Below are 20,073 nucleotides of genomic sequence, written 5' to 3'. Positions count from 1 at the left end.
GTCTAACCATATTAAATTCTTTCTGATATCTTCGCTTGCCGTAGTCACATGTCCAATAAAATGTCTTGGGGCGGGAGAAAAGCGACAGCTAGATTGACCAATAAAGTATCAGATCCCTCTCTCAGTTCTTACCCACCGTAAAGTCCAATTAGATCTAATTCCGGGTCCAGAGGCGGTGCATCCGAGACCAGGCCCAATGTGGGGAGAGACGGTTACCTGACCAACCGACGCCGAGGAGCTGCGGGCTCCGCAACGGCCGAAAAGATGGCGGTCCTGGCGCCTTTAATTGCTCTGGTGTATTCGGTGCCGCGACTTTCACGATGGCTGGCCCGACCTTACTACCTTCTGTCAGCCCTGCTCTCGGTGGCCTTTCTACTCGTGAGGAAGCTGCCCCCGCTCTGCCACAGTCTCCCCACGCAACGCGAAGACGGCAACCCGTGTGACTTTGACTGGGTGAGCGACCCCCGCCTGAGGACCCCGCGACCTTGACTTCCCTGCCCCCGCGGTTGCATCCGGGGGCCTTGAGGTTCCCCTTTTTGAGAACACCTGAGGTTCCGAGGCTGTAGCGGACTTCCAGACCATTAGCGTGTAGGGTCGGACCGTCATCGCTCTAGACCTCTGCATGTTTAATTAAGATGGGAAAACAGCGGGTTAGTCTGCACAGAAGACAGCCTGGGTCTTCTGACTCTGGAGTCCAGGGTTCTTTCCATCTTACCATTCATAGTTGTCAATAGCCCTACCTAACAAGACCCATGTACAGTGTTTCACAGTGCTGCTCATATGGAGAGCCTATTGAGAGCCAGTGAGGTAAACAAGGCAAATGGTATTTACTTTTTATTGATGAAGAAATTGATCTCAGCGTGGTTTGGCGACTTGCCCAAGGTCACACAACGAGTGAGTGCCTGGGGTTTGAAACCACTCTTCTGGCCATAGTACCTGCACACTCACAGCCATTTCTTAATTCAGTTAACATTTCCAGAGTGCGCGCAGTATGCTAGGCACTGTGCTGCATCCTGAGAATGCAAAAATGAATAAAATTGTTAAGCCTATTGAAAAGGAATTGTAAAAAATATCTTGTAAAGAAATCTATCTCAAGCCTCTTGCTGTACTTCCTGACTAAGAATGGAGGGACCACTCAGAAAAATGAATGGAAGCTCTGTGCCCTCTGGTGTATAGCAGCATCTGTGTTCTGAGGAAGGAAGGTCATCCTGAGTTTTCATCTTGTTTTCCAGCCTCCTCAAATGAGTCTTGACCTTTACTAGAACCTACTCCTTTACTTTTATCCTCCGTCTCTTGTTTACTTTTTAATGCTTTGTCTGTCCTTTCCCAGACAGTATTATCAATTAGCTCAAATGTTGCCATGCTCTTTCAAAAGATCCTATCTTTGTCTGATATTCTATACCACTTTAACCAAAATGGAACTCAAAAATATAAGTGGATAGTAATAAAGATTTTAATAAATGTAGAACCTTTTATACAATTAATTTCTTTGTATACTCGTCTAATAATATGCAAAATATTGGAAGGTTTTATATTTTATTATTACTCTGATAGAATTTTTTTTTTTTAACTACTTCGGGTTTATGGCCAGTGTTTGTTTTCCCGGAAAATACGTGTTTTACTGATTTACCTTGGTGATTGGGAAGTTAGGATGTTAAGGTAAATAATGTTAGCAATAACAGGTAAAATTCAAAATTTCAATGGCTTAACAGAACAAAAGTTTATTTCTATTTTATTAAATAAAAGGAAAGAAGCATTTCACGTTTCTTAGATATACTGTGTTTCAGAGTAATCAAATAATTGATAAGAGAATGTTGATTTCTTAATATAAGAATTTGGGTTAATACAGAAGGAATGATAGAATTTAAAAATTATTTAGTAGCCCCAATGAAATAATAAATCGAGGCAATGATCATCGGTGGATGCTAAAACCATCAGATGAAAGGTTAATGTGTCCTCTGAAGTGATGCAGTGGGGAGTACTTAGCACCACCTATGATACATTTTTGGCAAAAAATTTGGATTTTATTGTATTCAGACCTCTAGATTTCATTAGCACTTTACAAGAAATATGGGAGATGGAGGATCATCATTAGAAAAAAACATACCATGAGTATGAAGGCAGCCAAATCTTAAAAGCAAGAATGTTGACGGTGCAAGTGACTCAATGCCTTCAACAGATAAATGGCTGGGGGGTAAAAAGGAAGGGCAGATATATTAGAGATTAAGGAAGAACAAGGACACACATCAGCCAAATGCAGTACGTGGATCTTGCTTGCTTGTTCCTGATTTGAACAAACAACTGTAGAAAGACAACTTGAGATAATTGGGATCATTTGAATAATGACCAAATATTAGATGACAGTAAGGAATTATTGTTAATTGTGTAAGGTATGATAATGGGATTTTGGTTTGTTAAAAAAAGTCCTTATCTGTAAGAGATACACACTGAAGTATTTATAGGTGAAATGATATCGCTGGAATTTGCTTTAAGTTTCCCCAGCAAAAAAAGTGGGTAGCATAGATGAAATAGAACCATTTTGGCAAAATGTTACTGTTGAAGCTGAGTAATAGGGGTTCATTAAAGTATTGTGAGGAGGAAAATTAATTTTCCCTCTACCCTTCTGAGGGCTTGGCTGAAACCCCTGTAATAAAAGACAGACTAGATAATTAAAAGACAAATAGAAGTTTATTAACATGTATGTCTCATGTATACATGGGAGATACCAGGGGAAAAGGAGTAACTCAAAGGGGTGGCTTAGAACTCCACTTATACAGCGTCTTCAGCAAAGAATGATAAATTTGTCAAGAAATGGCTGGACAAAGGAAAGCAGTTTTAGGCTTCCAAGGGCGACAGACTGTGGGAAAGTAAACTAATGGTAGGTAAAGGCTAGTTTGCTAGGTAGATTGCTCTGGCGCTGTCTCCAGGCTGATAGGGTCTAAAGTTACCTCCCTTGATTAACTTTTGTCCTTCCTGGTAGAGAGGGTTGGAGGGATACCTTTGAAAATTTATGTCCTGCTTTTAGACAAATGGGGAGAGTAGGCAGCTTTTCTTTTATCTACTTCTCAATTGCCTTCAGGCTCAAAATAATCCTTATGCCAAAGTGACATATTTTGGGGTGGCATATTCTGTTACTCTTCAGTATCCTCTCTATCCTTTTGTATGTGTTTGAAATTTTCTATAACAAAAAGTTTCAAAACAATGAATGAACAAGCAGAACAACCAAGGGACCTCTGCTTCACACAGTTATTCTGGAACCCAGTCTCATTCTGTCTTCAACCTATGGCCTTCCTAGCATCATCCAGCCAGCGGATGCTGAAAGAAAGCTGGAATGCAAGGATACACCCTTTCTTAACTGCCTAGGCGCAGTGGCACATCACTTCCACTCACATTCTGTCCAGGAGTACTAGTCATACAGTTCTGCCTAGATGCAAGGAGACTGAGAGTCTAGTTGCAATATGCCCAAGAGGCAAAGGAAATAAGGTTTGGAGTATACATAGCCAGTCTTTGCCATAGACCCATTCTCTATCTTTAGAGAATATTCCTTTTAGTCTTATCTTTGGTCTTCTGATTGACCACAGCTCCCTTTTAAAATTCATCTTTCCACAATTGTAAATCCCAATTCTAAACCAATTTCATTCATGGAAACTCTTCTTCATTTTTGCTGAGGTATAATATTTAGTAAGGTCTGTCATCTTCCTTAACCCCCACTTTACATGTCCATTTCTAAATCTAGTCAGTTACTTTTTGTTGGAGATTGAGGCTAAAAACCTAGGTCCCTGACTCCTTCCTGTAAATTGCTGTTGACCGGTTCTGTCTGCAGTAATGATTTGGGTCCCTGTATTACAAACAAAAGGTATGGAGGCTTTGGACCATCAAATCTATAGTTGCTCCTCCTCCCATGTTTTTTCTCACATGGTTTTTGCTATTCTTCATTGTGGTCTTTACTCTGAAATTGTCTTGTTTGTTTCTTTGTCATGTTTATTGTCTGTCTCACTTGCTCATAATGGAGCTTACATTCTAGAAGGTGAGAAAGAACTATAAGCCAAGGGTACTGAGAAGGGCCTTTGAGAGCTCTGAAAGCCCTCCTTCAGTTCTCTAATTAAATTAAAGGTGCATGGATTATCACGAGGATTATTAGGTGGAAAGGAATGACTTAAGTTAAGCAAAACCAAACAAATTGAATAACCGTATATTGTATTAATGGAATATTACTGAGAAAATTCCCTGGAAAAGTTTTATTTTTCCAGGATCACACTGAGTTGGTTGTAATATCTTACAGTTTTACACCATATACTTTATACAATTCTTTCATACCAGTTATCTCATTTAATCCTCACAAGAGCAATTTGAAAAAGATCTTGTTCAGTCAAGGAAACCAAAGTCAGAGGTTAAGTGATTTACTGAAAGGCACCAGCCAGTTTGTGGTGGGGTAGAACCTGAACCTAGATCTGACTGGTGTTTTCCCATTATACCTTAGCTGACTCCAGTTATTTCTTTATTGTTGCTGTAACCATGGGCCCACTAGGACCAGTTCGAACTGACCCCTTCTTATCAACAGAGGAGTGATTAAGAGTTATTTTTCAGAGGCAGTGTGCAAAAAAAAGTTGCAAGTCACGTAGCCAGAGCACGTGCAGAGGAGAAAATCTTGACCTGAAATGACACCAGAACCAAAGATTCTCCCCCACCACGGAACCAAAGGACTAGGACATGACCGGAACTTGCAAGTCGGACTCTTATCAGAAGCGAGGAGTCCGTTGTCTAGGAAGATCCAATGATAAAGCCCCTTCCACACCTTACCGTAAATGTTTAAAGCCCTCCGATTGAAACATGCCCCGCCAGTGTTTCCACATACCAGCCTGTTCTCCCTAACCTCCTGTGTTTCACCCCAAACCCTGAATGAGGAAGACAAATTTGAGAGCTTTGCCTCCTGTCTCCTTGCTGGTTGACCTTGCAGTAAAACCTTTTCTTTTCTCAAAAGCTGGTGGTGTAATTATTGGCTTTTTTATGTGCATTGTGCAGTAACATTACCATTCCCAGTTTGGATCTCTGTTGGTTTTTATCCCATATTTGCCTTCCTTGCCCACCCAAATCATCTCTATTCATGGCTTTCCTGTCACTTTGATTCTGTTCCAGAGAGAAGTAGAGATCTTGATGTTTCTCAGTGCCATTGTGATGATGAAGAACCGCAGATCCAGTAAGTTTAGCCTGCTTCTTAGTCTCTCAAGGTTAGGCCTAATGCCTCTGCAAGTGCTTTCATTCATGTTATGAGAGGGTTGTTATTTGGTGAACTAGTCCCTCGTTCCATGCCAAGGCTGAATTTGATCTTGGACTTTTATTCCCTTCCTCCTTTCCCATTTCAAAGTACTCCAGGAAGAGAGACAAATAATGGGATATAGGAGCATGCAGCCCAGCCTGACCTGTGACGTCTTTGTGTTTCAGTCACCGTGGAGCAACATATAGGCAACATCTTCATGTTTAGTAAAGTGGCCAATGCAATTCTTTTCTTCCGCCTGGATATTCGCATGGGCCTGCTTTACATCACACTCTGCATAGGTAAGGAGACTGGAAGACTTGGTTGTGGGAACCACATTCCAATCCCAAACCAGTTTCTCCATACCCTTCTTTCATATCTTGTACCTAATTAATTATGTGTGTGGCTCAGGTGATAAGAATCTACAGCAACTTTCTTTAAGAGGAAGGGAATGTGTTAGTGGTCTGCATGTCTTTGGTGCCTGAAATCTTTGAGTTGGTTTGAAAGTAAGTCCCCTGCCCAAGGCTTTATATGTTTCCTCTGACACCTTTTTTCTGTTTAGTGTTCCTGATGACTTGCAAGCCGCCCTTGTACATGGGCCCTGAATACATCAAGTACTTCAATGATAAAACCATTGATGTGAGTGCTCTTCCTCCCTTCTGTTTCTTGGGTCCCTTGTGGGTGACTTTGTAGTTGTGCTTCTACTCACTAGGAGGAGCAACAGTGCTTCAGAATGGAAGTCAAGGGCGCTGTGGTTTATTATGGGATCTAGGGGAGGGGGGGAGCCAGGACAAGAAATTAGATGCTAATGTCTGAACCTTCCCAGGAGCCTGTGTGATCCAGCTCACTGTTTCTCCTCTGTGTGTGGCAGGAAGAACTGGAGCGGGACAAGAGGGTCACTTGGATTGTGGAGTTCTTTGCCAATTGGTCTAATGACTGCCAGTCATTTGCTCCTATCTATGCTGACCTGTCCCTCAAGTAAGTAGTGCAAAGGGAGGGATGAGGGAAATTGAGATGCTGTACTTTCCCTCTCATTGTTTTTGGCCCTCATTTTTGCACATTGCAATCAAAGGCATCTCCCCCCCATATCTATACTTCCACTTCCTTTAATCCATTCTGTCTTCTTTCACTATGTTAATAATATATTCTTCTCAGGTACAACTGTTCAGGGCTGAATTTTGGGAAGGTGGACGTTGGACGCTACACTGATGTTAGTACACGGTATGTAAGGGCCTGGGCAGAAGCTCTGAGCAGGGAATCACTTTGAGTGATGTATACAGATGCATTTACAGAGTACTTTCTTGGCCCTGTAGGTACAAAGTGAGCACATCACCCCTCACCAAGCAGCTTCCTACCCTGATCCTGTTTCAAGGTGGCAAGGAGGTCATGCGGCGGCCGCAGATTGACAAGAAAGGACGAGCTGTCTCTTGGACTTTCTCTGAGGTACATGAAAGAGTGGGCAAGTAGTTTGGAGAAGGGTGTGGAACAGTGGGTGGGCTTTGAAGCCCAACCTGGGTTTGATTCCTAGCTCTGCCACTTGCCCACAGGCTTTGAGAGTATGGACTAATTATTATAACTCATTCATGAATTCACTCAGCAAATTTATATTATGCTTTTACCATGTGCCAGACCTGCTAGTACTGGGGAACAATTATTAAGATTTAGTCTCAAAGGCCCTTGTACCTATAGTCTATAGGCCTTAGGCTCCTTATCAATAAATTGGAGACAGTAACATTTGGATCATAGGGTTGTTTTGCAGATTACATTGAATAATGTAGCTATAATTGTTGGCACAGTGATTGGAACATAATAGATATTTAAATATTAGTTCTTTTCCGGGTACCCAAAAGAGGAGTTAGATTAGAGTATATTTCTGTCCTTTGTGTCCTTCTTTCCTAGAGACTGTGTCTAAATACTTCTTACTTCCCAGGCTCTGTACTCTCTCTTCCAACCTGAACCCTGACTTGTGCATCTCTTCTGCACAGGAGAATGTTATCCGAGAATTCAGCTTGAATGAGCTCTATCAACGGGCCAAGAAGCTATCAAAGGCTGGAGATAATATCCCGGAGGAGCAGCCTGTGGTCCCAACCCCCACTGCAGTGCCAGATGGGGAAAGGAAGAAGGACAAATAGGATCCCTGTCTTGTCAGTGCTTCCTCTCCTGTCACTCCCAGGCACTTTTGAGGCCCTGCCCCTTCTGTAACCATAAACCTTGCCTGCGGCCTCAGCCTTTTATTTGTTTTCCCTGTTTGGCTGTGCCTGGGTGGGGCAGGGTGCTGCTTCTGATTTTAGAGGCATCAGGGGAATTGACATGCCTCCTCCAGGAAGGCCTCCACTGCTGTTTCACTAGAGGAAGGGAGAGATCGCATATGATGGAGGAGGAAATGCTTTCCCTCCAAGCTTGGGTCAGTTGTCAACCGCTGTCTACCATTCACACACCATGATGAGGTTTCATTACTCTTCGTTGGCCTACACAGCCTACTTAGATTAAGTAAACCCTAGCATAAGATGCTGAGGTACAGAGTCAGCGCTAAGATTTTTCCCTCAAGGACCTTGCTGCTTTAGGCCCTTTTGGCTTGGTCTGTGGCCTTCATTAAAAAGTATAAGCCTAACTTTGTAACTGGTCCCAAGGAGAAACCTTTAACCACAGAGTTTTCTCACTGAAGACAGTATTGAATAATCCCCCTATTTTATGGAGGTTGGGAAGAAGGGGAATAAAGGTTTGAGACTTGATTTGTGTGGTGGGGCCTACAGGAGAAAGCCCTTGGGTAGGATTGGGGTTTCACTTACCGTTCTACCTGTGCCCCACACCCAGTTGATGGTTTTCCATAATAAAACAGACTGGGATTTCCTTTTGTTTGTGCCTTTTTGTGTTATTTGTATATTAGAAAAACCAGGCAACTGCAGAGGAACTGCCCAGCTTTATATCAAAGGCCAACCTGGTTAATTTCACAACATACTGGGTATTGCTCCCCAGGACTGGGGAGAGGTCGGGAAGGCCAGTTTCCGTAATCCTAGAGTTAGGTTGGGGACTTGGTTTGGGATTGGTCCGCAGGTCCCAGGGAGGAGGTTTTGGGGAGGGGCGGGGTCATGGCGCACACAGTTGAGCTTGGACGCGCGGTTACAGAAAAGCCAGTGTGAAGCCAAGCTTGTTTTCCGAGCTGCCAAGTGCCCGCCCCTGCTGTCCCCCCCGCCCCGGCTTCCAGCACTGGTGGTTTGGTCTGGTGTTCCCTAACTCCCCCCACCCTGAGTGCAGAGTAGCTGAGCCCGAAGGCCCCGCCTCCAGACCACGTGTGCGCCCGGCGCCACGCTTTCTGCGGCAGGGGACGTTTTGGTCCGGGAGCGGAGTTTCTGGTCTGCGGTTTGGCTCTCGGAGCGGCTCTGTCCACTGCTCCGTGCCCGCTCAGCGGCCGCGTCTCCACCCTATTCCCGCCCGTGGTCGGCTCTGTTCCCGGCCGGGCTCCAGGCGCCATGGCTTCCCGCGGGAGGAAGCGGAAGGCGGAGGCGGCGGTCACGGCGGCCGAGAAGCGGGAGAAGCTGGCCGGCGGCGGGAAGGGAGTGGAGGAGGCGACGGTCGTTATCGAGCATTGGTGAGGGGCTTGGAGAGTCACGGGGAGGGGGTCGAGGGCGTCGCAGTCTAAGGGCCGCAGTCTCTGACCTTCCCCCTCTGTCGCTAGCGTAAGCTGACGCGTCTACGGGCGCAACGCCGCGGCCCTGAGCCAGGCGCTGCGCCTGGAGGCCCCCGAGCTTCCAGTGAAGGTGAACCCTGCCAAGCCCCGGAGGGGCAGCTTCGAGGTGACGCTCGTGCGCCCCGACGGCAGCAGTGAGTGGGGCCCCGGGCCTGGGGGAGGGGCGTGGGGCCGAGGCGAGGAAGCACTGGTCTCAAACCGCGCCCACGTGATGATTTTGGAGAGATGCTGGTGGGTTCCAAAGTAACTTCGCTTTACTCGGCCTTCTCCCAGGTGTGGAGCTCTGGACTGGGATCAAGAAGGGGCCCCCACGCAAACTCAAGTTCCCTGAGCCTCAAGAGGTGGTGGAGGAGCTGAAGAAGTACCTTTCGTAGGGAGGTTTGGGCAGAAGTCTCAGGCTGAGGTTTGAAATGAGTGTGTGTGGGGGGGTGGATTAATCTTGTGTGGCTATTTGCGACGCAGCCCTCACTGTTAGCCTTCATTTTACGCAGGAGCTGCGTTTTCATAACTTTGTTCTTGCTCTCAGAATATCCTCTATTGGGAATACTTTTTTCCCTTTTTACTGATAGGAAAAACTGAAACCATCAAAAAATCACTGTTTGCAATCTAGTGTGCCCTTTACTAATTCCATGTTTCATTTCATGATCTTCGAGCTAAGTCGTGGGGTACTGATGGTAATGTAAATGATTCTTTATAGAAATGCAATTTGTGGCCTTTGGAGATGCAATTATTGCCCTGGGGGTATGGATCAGTTTTGTTAAGAAATACATTTTCCACATCCCTGATGGCACGTGTTTTGATTCTTTTAACTGGTTGTAAATCCCACCAGTTCCCTCATTTATGACTTAAAATCGTTTACACGTATTTGTATATTTGTATGAGTCATGACTTTCCCATTTTACTAGCAGAGTCGGTCACTTCATGTATGCTTACCCCTGCCCTCTTGAGTTTTTTGTTTCTAGTATGTTCTGTTAATGGTCCCGTGTGATAACACTGCGATACAGTACCCTCACTTCTGGTCACAAGGATTTGGCTTGCTCTCTATCCCCAGTGCTTCATATAGTGCTTTGGCGTGTTGTCAGGGGCTTGATATGTTGAGTGAGATGGGCTGGGGGGAGGATGCAATCCTTGCGCTCTCTTGGGTTTGTGGGTTCAAGGGTTGGGGGCACATCTTCCTGGGGCTTTGTGATTGCCTGGGTGCTTTCTCTAACCTTTTGCCCCCCTCTCCCTTTCACAGCCTTCTGTCCCTGGTGATGTTGGAGCATTTATGACGGGACATGGCCAAACTTCAGTCATGTGCCTGAAGCTGTGCTTTCTCCTCCTCCAGAAATGATGGTTCAGTTGTGAGGCAACCCTCTAGTAAAGCACTGAAAAGTTCTTGGATTTGGTTTGTTTAATAAAAGTTGAAATAAAGTATTTGAGTAATAAAGTCAAACTTAATCTTATGGTAAGGGATGGACAAAGCCAGCCTTATGGGATTGGTCCCCCTTGGATTTTTCACAGCCTAAGGTCACCAATTAACCTGGAGCTCCTAGGGTCTCTGGTAAAGCATGTGAAATATTTGTAAAAACTGGGGAAAAAGTAATTTATTTTTTAAAAAGCAACTGTATCTTTTTCAACTCACTTCTTGGAAGTGGTGATGGAAGTACATCTCCCTGGCCCCTGTGGAGGTTTTGGCTAGACTTCCCATACTGGCGATGAATAAGCCCCAGACATTAGGTACTGGACAATGTCCTGTCACTCTCACCCACTTAGTGTTCCAACCCAGCACTGCTTCACATCTTCTGGAACATTTTTTCTTACACGGAACCCCCACCTCAGAGGATGTTCTTTCTCAACCTTTCCTATATTAGCAGTGACTACAGATGCCTCATAACCTGGGAGACCTGGCCTCGACTGTTACCTATGACCCACTAGAATTAGGGACCACAGAATTTACCGTCTCACTTGTTTGTCACTATTTGGAAAATAGATTACAGAGAAATAAGATGGTTTTCTACCCACAGTACTACTTCTGCCTGGCTCCCAAAGCCTGGGGAGGGGAGGAAGGGACCTACAGAGAGCCATGGGTACACCTGCCTCGTGCTATGAGGACAGGGCATGGGCTAGCCTCTCTGTCAATACACCTTTTGCTAGCCAACATTTCCCACCCTCCCATTGCCCCTGACCTGCCCTCCCCACTCCACTATGTTAGTATGTCTATCTCTGTTTCTGACTCGGAGGAAGGGTCGGGCCATACAGAGGGAATACTGGTTGGCACCAGCCTCCCCTCTGATGTCCAGTCCACCACATCAATCTCTTCGTCTTCAGAGCTGCCAGGAAGTGGGCTCAACACCTCAAGGCTGCCAGATACTTCCTTGCCTGCCTCTGGAGAAGGGTACAGTACCTCATCCATAGTTAGGGACACTTCCAGCCGAGTCTCCACCCAGTTTGAAGAGGGAGGCAAGAGGTCCTCATAGGACCTTGGGGGAGTGTCACAGGAGTCAATGTGGAGATGCTTGTCTCTCTGACCATCCAGTGGCTGGGAGCTGGTAATTTTCAGGTCTGGAGTCCAAGAGCCTCCCACTGAAAGCACCTCCTCTTCACTCATCTCAGAGGGCATGACTAGGGGGCTAAGGGGCTCGATTGGCACTTTGTTCTCAGAGGGCATGACAAGGGGGCTAAAGGGCTCAATTGTCTCTTTGTTCTCAGGAACAGGTTCCTTTTCCAGTCCTGTGAGCTCCCTGGGCCAGAGTTCCATGTCTGGTAAACACCATTCTTCCCCTTCAATCCAGTTTTTTTCTGTTTCTGTCAGGTGATAACTAGGGGTCCTGCAGCCCTCAGTTCTGGGACTCTCCAGAGACCCTATAGGTGGCTCAATGTCTGAGCCACAGAGCATGAAGTCCAGGATCTCCTCCAGCTCACTGGTGGCAGCAGCACTCGTGATTCGGTACTCCTCAGCTTCACAGGGCTGCCCCAGCAGGGCTGTGTCAAATGCATAGGGCTCTCTGCAGTCAGTATCCAACCCAGGTTCCTTCCCTGCCAGCTCTGGACTGGACCCAAACTTGGACTTCACCACTGGGTGGCCTGGGGAGCGGCTAGCAGAGAGCAGAATGTCTTGTAGCCTAGAGCACAGGGGGGAGTCCTGACATAGACCTGTTCTAGCAGACGACATTTCCTGCTCCTTAATTGAGGATGGCTGAGTCTCTGGAGGGGACTCTTCCAAGTCTCCAGATTCTGGGATCTGAGGACTATCTTGCGAGTTTTTGAGGGGAGGCTCTTGCACAACCTCCCAACATGTCCCGTTGACAGTCTTTCGAAGTTTCACTCTCCCAACCTGCCCCTCCTCTGCAGAGTCTGAGTTAGGTGCCCTGACTTCAGGGCTCCGCTTCTTGCTCCCACCTGTCTTTCCGAGACCAGATGGGCCTGGGGTGCTCTGTAGAGGGCTAGCTCTCCCTGGTTTCTGCTTGTCCTCTGATGCTCCTTTATTTATACTCTTCTGCCGCCAAAGACGCCGGCCAGGGGCTGTGGGCACTGAGCTGGGTCCGCTTAAAATGCTGGAAGGCTTGGATGTACAGACATCAGGAGACAGCTTTGAGCGACTCAGCCTGATCTTTCTGGGCAATAGTCGCTCATCCACAGAGGGGTACAAGCTGGGTGGGGAAAGCGCTGTAGGACCAAGGGCAGGGTCACTCTTGTTCTCTTTAGGTCCCTGACTATGGCTTGATGGAGAAGAGCTTTTTTCTTGTGGAGTTGGGCAGGCTCTGGCCTTCCTCTTGAGTAGAAGAGTGCCAGACAAGTTCTCTGCATTCTGTCGGTTGCTCTTCTCCGGGGACCCCTCCTCCTTCGCTGAGGACTTCAATCTCACCGCCCCAAGAGGACAAGGAGTCTGAGTAACAGGCAGTGGAGTTCGAGGGCGGCGGCTGGATGCCACCACCCTGGCAGAGATTGGTGCAGCACTTGGAGGTTGTAAGCATTCCCGGTTCAGTCTTCGGCCCTGAGGGGCCTTCACCAGCTTCCCACCCTCTAGCTGAAGGGATTCTAGCTCAGATACACGCAGCTGACGGGCAGCAGAAAGCACATCCTGGGCTTCTTCTTGAGAGACTTCCATCTCTGAGGTATAGAGGAAGTCCACCAGCTTCCGAAGTGTCCTGATCTTCAGGCCCCCCAGCTCCAGCACCACCTTCCGACCCTGGGCTGGCCTCTCTCGCTCTAGGCGCTCTGTGAAGAAGGGGCTGCAGGCTGACAGGATGCAGCAATGGGCTGGGACTGCCTCACCTGGAGGGAAACCCAAACACTTTGTTATCTGATGCAGACTAGCATGTTCATGGGCTAAGCAGAGATATTACTGCCCAAATGTGCTGTCCCTTCTCTGTTTCCCTCTACGGAAGTTCAAGTAGAAAGAGAAATTTGTTCCTTCCACCTGCCTGGAACCTTCTGTCATTACCTAGCTAACTCATTTTTTTTTTTTTTTGTGAGGAAGATTGGCCCTGAGCTAACATCTGTGCCAGTCTTCTTCCATTTTGTATAAGCGATGCTGCTACAGCATGGCTTGATGAGTGGAGTGTGGGTCCGTGCCTGGGATTCAAACCTGTGAACCCTGGGCCGCCAAAGCAGAGTGTGCGAACTTAACCACGACACCACCAGGCCGGCCCCCAACATTTTTTATCCTTCAAAATCTAGTTTAGATTTATCCTTCAAAATCCTGGGCGCAGACCTACACCCCACTCATCAAGCCATGCTGTGGCAGCATCCCATATACAAAATAGAGGAAGACTGGCACAGATGTTAGCTCAGAGCGAGTCCTTCTCACCAAAAAAAAAATCTAGTTTAGACATCACTTCTTTCAGAAAGCCTTCCCCCACCCTACCCCAAGCGTAGGCTAGGTGTTCCTGGGCACAAAGAGATACTCTGTAGCTATCACAGCACTTAGCTATCTGTAATGTAACTGTCCATCTCCTTCACTAAACTGAAGAGACCCCATCTGTCTTGCTCACTGAGGTATACCCATTGCTTGACACAAAGGAGGGGATCAAACACTTGCTGAATAAATTTTTTTGACTCATACGAGTTTAAAAAATTTTATAGAAGCTGCTTGTGGTCTAATAGAGAATGAGCTCTGGATGTGGACAATCAGGGTTCAATTCTCTCCTGACCTTTAGGCACTGCCTACTAGGCAGTGGTCTGTCCTGGGCCACCTTATTCTCACTTTATGGGCAGTTCCTGGGCAATCTCAGTCTCTCCCCTGGCTTCAATTACCAAAGGCTTGCTGATGACTCCCAGTGCCCAAATAGCTTTCCTGAGATATTAAACATGCCATAGCCTGCATGTCTATATGGATATCCCACAAGTACCTCCAATGCAACCTTTCTAGAAAATGAACCCATCATTCCCTACCCCTCCAAACCTCCTGTTTCTCACTTCAAAATAAGGTATCACATTCATCCAGCTGCCCAAGCCTGAAAACTGGAAGTCATCTTTCATTCTTCCCTCTCCATTTACCCACTGCACCTAATCAAACATTAATTTTAAAAAAGCTAATACTTTTTTTTGTTTTTGTGAGGAAGACTAGTCCTGAGCTAACATCCGATGCCAATCCTCCTCTTTTTGCTGAGGAAGATTGGCCCTGGGCTAACATCTGTGCCCATTTTCCTCCACTTTATATGGGACGCTGCCACAGCATGGCTTGACAAGTGGTGCGTCGGTGCACGCCCAGGATCCAAACCCCGGGCTGCCGCAGCTGAGTGCGCACACTTAACTGCTACACCACCAGGCCAGCCCCTAAAACAGCTATTACTTCTTGAGTCCTTACTATGTGCCAGGTACTGTTCTAAGGGTTTTACTAGTATTTTTTTTTTTTTTTAGTGAGGAAGACTGGCCCTGAGCTGACATCTGTTGCCAATCTTCCTCTTTTTGCTCGAGGAAGAGCGGCCCTGAGCTAACATCTATGCTAACCTTCCTTTACTTTGTATATAGGTCGCTGCTGCAGCATGGCTTGATGAGCGGTGTGTAGGTCCGCGCCCGGCATCCAAACCCATGAAGCTGGGCCACCAAAGCGGAACACATGAACTTAACTACTATACCTCTGGACCAGCCCAATCTTCCTCTTTTTGCTTGAGGGAGATTTGCCCTGTGCTAACATCTGTGCCAATCTTCCTCTATTTCATATGTGTGTCACTGCCACAGCATGGCTACCGATGAGTGGTGTAGGTCTGCGCTTGGGAACCAAACTTGGGCCACCAAAGCGGAGTGTGCCGAACTTAACCACTAGGCCAGCCCCATGGTTTTACCAGTATTAATTAATCTTCAATGCACCGTGAAGTAGCTGTTATTACAGATAAGTAAACCGTGGCACAGTTAAGTAATGTGCCCACAATTATATGGTAAGTACCAGGGACAAGATCTGAACCCAGGGAGTCTGGCTACAGAGTCTATGCTTTTAACTGCAGCAAGTTTTGTAAATTCTCTTTAACAGCTTATAAACCATACATTTCTCTCTATGCTCAATGCTTTAGTTCAGGCTACCATTCCCTCTCTCCTGGATTCCAAAACAGCCTCCTACCCGGGCTCAATAACAATCCAATCATTCTTCTCATGCATCCCGAGTGCTGTTTCTAAAGTAGGTACCTGATCACGACCTTCTTAAAACCTTTAAATATCTTATGTTGCTGCTAATGTCTCTAGCCACATCTCTGGTCAATACACTTCTTGTAATCTGCACTCTAGCCATAGTGAACCACTCACAAATCCCTGGCCACATCTCTAAATCTCTGTACATGCTGTTCTCTCTGCTTGGGAAAATCTTTTCCCACTTTCTCCTATTTCTGTTTGTCCTTCAGATCTCACCTAAGGGGTTATTTCCTCCAAGAAAATCTCTCTAAACCCTGTCCCTCAACCTCCTCAAGTCTATGAAGGATGCTCTTCTACCAGCTTTTACTTACCCCAATATGTTATTTATTACACTTCATAGTTACTTGAATGCACTGGTTATTTATTTATTTTTTATTTATTTTTTATTTTTCATGAGGAAGATCAGTCCTGAGGTAACATCCATGCCAATCCTCCTCTTTTTGCTGAGGAAGACTGGCCCTGAGCTAACATCCATGCCGATTTTCCTCCACTTTATGTGGGACGCTGCCACAGCATGGCCTGACAAGGGGTGCGTCAGTGCCCGCCTGGGATCTGAACCCGGGCCGCCAGCAGCAGAGTGCACGCACTTAACCGCTACGCCACGGGGCCGGCCCCGTGCACTGGTTATTTGAATGTCTCCCCCTTATGTGATTTCCTTATGAGGAGGAACTTTATCTTCATAGATACTGAATGCCCATGCTAGTACAGTGTAGAAGCATACAACAGGCAATTGATACTTTTTTCTTTATTTTGAATAAAGGAATGAATCCCAACTCTGCACTTACTAAGAGAACCAATAGGCAAGTCATTTAACTCTCTAGGCCTCAATTCACTCATCCATACAACTGGAACCATATAACATTACTTATCTCACAAGGCTGTTATAAGCATCAAATGAGACACTGTACTATACTGTATTACTCTGCAAACTGTAGAGTGCTACACAACATTGGCTGTCATAATCTTTTTTTATAAATGAAGAAACTGAGCTCGAGAGAGATGAAATCACTTGCCCTTTTGTCACTCAGTTCCTAAGTAACAAAGCTAGGTCTTAAACTCAGGTCCTCTGACTCCTAGTCTTGGGCCTTTTACATTATACCAGGCTCTATCTCATGATGATTTAACATTTTAAGTGTAAAGGGAAGGGGTGGAAAAAAGCCATATATTTTTAAATCTAACAACAACAAAAACCATCAATTTGAAGACAGGAAAAAAAAATTAAGCAACAGCTTGGCAAGAAAATGGGAAAATACGTTAATAATATCATCTGAAACTTATATTGTGCTTAGCAGATTAAAAGCACTGTTCTAAGTGCTTTACATATGTTAACTCAATCTTCACAACCACCCCATTATGACATTATTATCCATGTTTTATAGAATTTCTACGCTTACGAAACTTCAGTTTCATTTTTTTAAGAGAAAAAGAGCATAGTCCCATTTTCACTCTTGAAAACAGTAACTGTCCTAGAAACACAAAGCTCTTTACCAAATAGCTTACAGTGCTCAAAGGTGGTAACACATTTTCTTGGTTTTGTCCTCCACCCTCTGATCCTAAACTCATTTTACCTTATTCTATAGTGAGTTTTCAGTCGAGTCCCCACAAGTCTCTTACCTTCTGCCTGCAGAAGGACATCACAGAACACACCACTCTGTTGCTGGTGATGAAGCTGCAGAAAAGCTAACCGGAGGAACCGGGGATTCCTGTATAGGATTTTGGGACTGGCAGGAGAGCACATGTTGGTCTCTTAAACCTTCTAGGTTTTCTCAGATCAGATTCCTGTGGATGAGATAATACATTTTAGAAGCATGGTTATACCTAATTTGTTTTTTGTCTTTGAAATAAATTTTAAAAGTGAGAGATAATGGCATGAGTTGAGAAACCATAAGCCCAGAAATTGTGCCAAGGGTATCTCAAGAAAGAATATCATAGCGATTACATGTGGGAGCTCAGAGATAAACCTAGATTTGAATCTCAGCTATAGTTATTAGTATAGCTGTATAATCTCAGGCAGATGACCTAACTTCTCCGAGTCTCACTTTTCCATCTATGAAATGGGAATGATAACAGTACTTACATCGCAGGACTGTTTTAAAGATTAAATGAGTCAATGCAGGTAAAATTGCCTAGCACTGTGAATGCCTGGCACATAATAAATATCACCCTCAATATGGTAGCTGTTGTTACTATCCTTAAACCTTCCTCATTCAACATCTCAACTATTGGGACTCAACTCGTACAGTGCTGACTACTCATATGCTTCCTGATCACCACACTTCCAAGTTCCATGGGTATAATCCTTGATTTAATACTTTTAAAGAAACAATATCGAGCATAAAATGATCTCTAGAAAGTTGTACACACCTTCTTTTCTCTTAGCTCACTCTATCACACTAACCAGCAGAGGGTGCACCATCAAGAAAAGAAGCTGTTGGACTTCATGAGAAGGTCTCTCACAAAAATAAGGTCATTGCCACCCTTGGTTCAGATATTCTTGACCAAAGCGAGCCTGATTCAGCCTGGAAATTGGCAAAGAACTTGGCCTTTAGGTTTCTCAGTCTGGTTAATTACCTGGATAACTATGCAGCAAGGATAATTAAGCATTCCACCCCTCCCAAAAGAAGCTGGATATTCTGACTTCAAGCTTACTACATTTCCAGCTTTTTGCACTGAAACCCCCACACTCACTGCACAGCTGGTGTTCCTTTCCTGCATGCAGTTTTCTGTCAGGCGGCACTGAGGATCCCAATAGTTCACGCCAAACTATAAGGGAAAAAAAAGGAGTGGAAAGGAAAATTAAGAAAAGGGTAGGTTCAATTCCAATCCCAGCCAGAGATGGGGGTGGAGGATAGCAGCTGTTGCAAGGGCCCAAACCTAGGCCCTGGGGAAGCTTCCTAACCCACCAGCACCCAGCCTTGCCCCCAGACCCACCCTGTAATAGTCCTGCAGTAGGAGTTGCTTCTGCTGTCCTCTCTGTGCTTGGGTCCTCTGTCCAGCCCGCCTTGCTACCTCCCAATGTCCGGCCTCGCACGGGGACGATTAGCAGAGAAAGCAGCACAGGTGGGTCAATGGCCTCAGGGTTCCTCTCCCCATCCAGAACCAAAGGAATCAGGGTTGGCGGACAAAGCAGGGCTTCAGGGACCGCCCTGCAAAGTTGGGCGCCCCGCACGCTCCAGGCGCCCCAGCACAACTCCTTTGAAGAGAAACCTGTCGGCGCGAAGGCTTCTGGGAATGGAGCGTGGCGATCCCGGAGGCCCGAATTCAGGGCTCACGCTCACCGCCACCTCTGGCCGCACGGGCTTTGCAGACACCCCCTGTCGCCCCCGTACTGCCGCGGGCCCCGGCACCCTCATGCACTGGGAGGTGGTGACACCGACGGCCGAAGACCACGCGGCCCACGCCACACACCTCGCGCCGCTGTCCTCGCGCACCGTGTCGCGGGGCCCGACGTCCTTCCTCCTGCCCCAACCCTCGGGCTTACGTCTGCCTGAATACGTCATCCCCATTGGCCGAAGCCCCCTGGGAGAGCCAATCACAGGAGGAGGAGCGCTTTGGGCGGGAGGCTAAGTCTCGAGGGACTTGAGGGCTGAGGGAAGACAGTCGGCGGCCGCGAGAGGTAGGGGCATGGGCTGCTTGGGCTGCTTGGGAGGAATTCTTGGGGAGGCCGTCTTCTTGCTCGGCGCTCGATGAAAACACGCCGAAAAGAGGGTCAGGACTCTCCAATCGGGCAGCCTCCGAGGCGGGTGAAGGACATCTCCAGCTTCGCTTTGAAGAGGTTGCAAATGGCCTCTCTCCGGGCTTAATGGAGGAAAAAGCCTCTGGAAGCCTCTACTCGCACCTTGACTCCAAATCTCTAGTCTAGATGTCTCCTTAGGCCAGCGGTGTTCTGGAACAAGGTCATTGGGCTAGTTTCTGCACTTAAGTTTTTCACAGATTCCACTCCAGCCCCAAATGTCGGAGAACTGGTGGTCTAGGGAGTTGCAGAACTTCCAGTCTAGAATGGTCTCCCTTGTCCTTTCGGAGATGATTTATTTAGCGCACTTCCTGACTGGAGACAGCTGTTTTCAGGGATGATATTAAGAATCAAGTGATCTCAAGATTAAACATTTAGGGAGAATGTCAACCCACGTTATAAATCTGGATATTGGTTCTTTCCCCTGTGTACATTAGGACCCGGGTCCTGGCTTCCGTCAGATGTCCCGCTCTGGACGAAGATGGCAGAATCCAAAGCCACTGGTGACAAAGCGTGGTGAATCAAGATGGAGCAGCCCCCGCTGAGGCCAACTGGAGGCAGAATGGGAAGATGCCTAAGAGGAGGGGAATCTGCAAAGACACAAAACGTAGAGGGGTGAGTGGTATAGTGCGCTCGAATATGCCTTTGTTGATATCTAAAATTTTTTCAAAAAGGATTTGAGGTGGTTGACTGAAATATGAGGGGGGATTTCCAAGTCAGGTTATATTTTCCATAGTTTGAGGCCTCTGCTCTTAAGATGGAAAAAGAAACAAGGAACAGAAGACATTT

The 20,073-nt window shown here is 46.5% G+C and overlaps 3 protein-coding genes across 4 annotated transcripts; 2 read left to right on the top strand and 1 right to left on the bottom strand.

Annotated features, from left to right (window-relative positions):
- Window positions 1–112: 112 nt before the first annotated feature.
- TMX2 (thioredoxin related transmembrane protein 2) lies at window positions 113–8,116 on the top strand. Of its 2 annotated transcripts, XM_058526861.1 has the most exons (8): window positions 158–453; window positions 5,137–5,197; window positions 5,443–5,556; window positions 5,817–5,893; window positions 6,126–6,232; window positions 6,410–6,475; window positions 6,568–6,697; window positions 7,240–8,116. In XM_058526861.1, exons 1-8 carry the CDS (start codon window positions 265–267, stop codon window positions 7,384–7,386), a joined length of 891 nt encoding a protein of 296 aa, XP_058382844.1. In that variant the 5' UTR covers window positions 158–264; the 3' UTR covers window positions 7,387–8,116. The 2 variants fall into 2 exon arrangements, with proteins under 2 accessions (XP_058382845.1, XP_058382844.1); XM_058526862.1 differs by lacking the exon at window positions 7,240–8,116 and having other exon boundaries at window positions 113–453; window positions 6,410–6,464; window positions 6,568–6,660.
- A 427-nt stretch (window positions 8,117–8,543) lies between these two features.
- SELENOH (selenoprotein H) lies at window positions 8,544–10,358 on the top strand. The gene is made up of 4 exons (XM_058526869.1): window positions 8,544–8,843; window positions 8,931–9,076; window positions 9,216–9,345; window positions 10,180–10,358. Exons 1-3 carry the CDS (start codon window positions 8,725–8,727, stop codon window positions 9,314–9,316), a joined length of 366 nt encoding a protein of 121 aa, XP_058382852.1. The 5' UTR covers window positions 8,544–8,724; the 3' UTR covers window positions 9,317–9,345; window positions 10,180–10,358.
- A 739-nt stretch (window positions 10,359–11,097) lies between these two features.
- On the bottom strand, window positions 11,098–18,958 carry BTBD18 (BTB domain containing 18). Its single transcript, XM_058526840.1, has 4 exons — window positions 18,483–18,958; window positions 18,240–18,314; window positions 17,166–17,330; window positions 11,098–13,199 (listed from the first exon to the last, which is right to left on the bottom strand). Exons 3-4 carry the CDS (start codon window positions 17,287–17,289, stop codon window positions 11,128–11,130), a joined length of 2,196 nt encoding a protein of 731 aa, XP_058382823.1. The 5' UTR covers window positions 17,290–17,330; window positions 18,240–18,314; window positions 18,483–18,958; the 3' UTR covers window positions 11,098–11,127.
- Window positions 18,959–20,073: the final 1,115 nt, after the last annotated feature.

The sequence above is a fragment of the Diceros bicornis genome, chromosome 31 (assembly GCF_020826845.1).
Source record: "Diceros bicornis minor isolate mBicDic1 chromosome 31, mDicBic1.mat.cur, whole genome shotgun sequence".
Classification (NCBI taxonomy): Eukaryota; Metazoa; Chordata; class Mammalia; order Perissodactyla; family Rhinocerotidae; genus Diceros; species Diceros bicornis.
Note: the sequence above shows the minus strand (reverse complement) of the source record. Positions and strands in the feature narration are given on the sequence as shown.

What these genes read in the sequence shown, in the direction of transcription:
- TMX2 (XM_058526861.1), top strand. Translation starts at nt 265, where the DNA reads ATGGCGGTCCTGGCGCCTTTAATTGCTCTGGTGTATTCGGTGCCGCGA. An exon ending in TTACATCACACTCTGCATAG is followed by an intron (nt 5,557 to 5,816) that starts GTAAGGAGACTG and finishes TTTTCTGTTTAG; the next exon opens with TGTTCCTGATGACTTGCAAG. An exon ending in TATGCTGACCTGTCCCTCAA is followed by an intron (nt 6,233 to 6,409) that starts GTAAGTAGTGCA and finishes TATTCTTCTCAG; the next exon opens with GTACAACTGTTCAGGGCTGA.
- BTBD18 (XM_058526840.1), bottom strand. Translation starts at nt 17,289, where the DNA reads ATGTGCTCTCCTGCCAGTCCCAAAATCCTATACAGGAATCCCCGGTTC. An exon ending in TGTCCTTCTGCAGGCAGAAG is followed by an intron (nt 13,200 to 17,165) that starts GTAAGAGACTTG and finishes GTTTCCCTCCAG; the next exon opens with GTGAGGCAGTCCCAGCCCAT.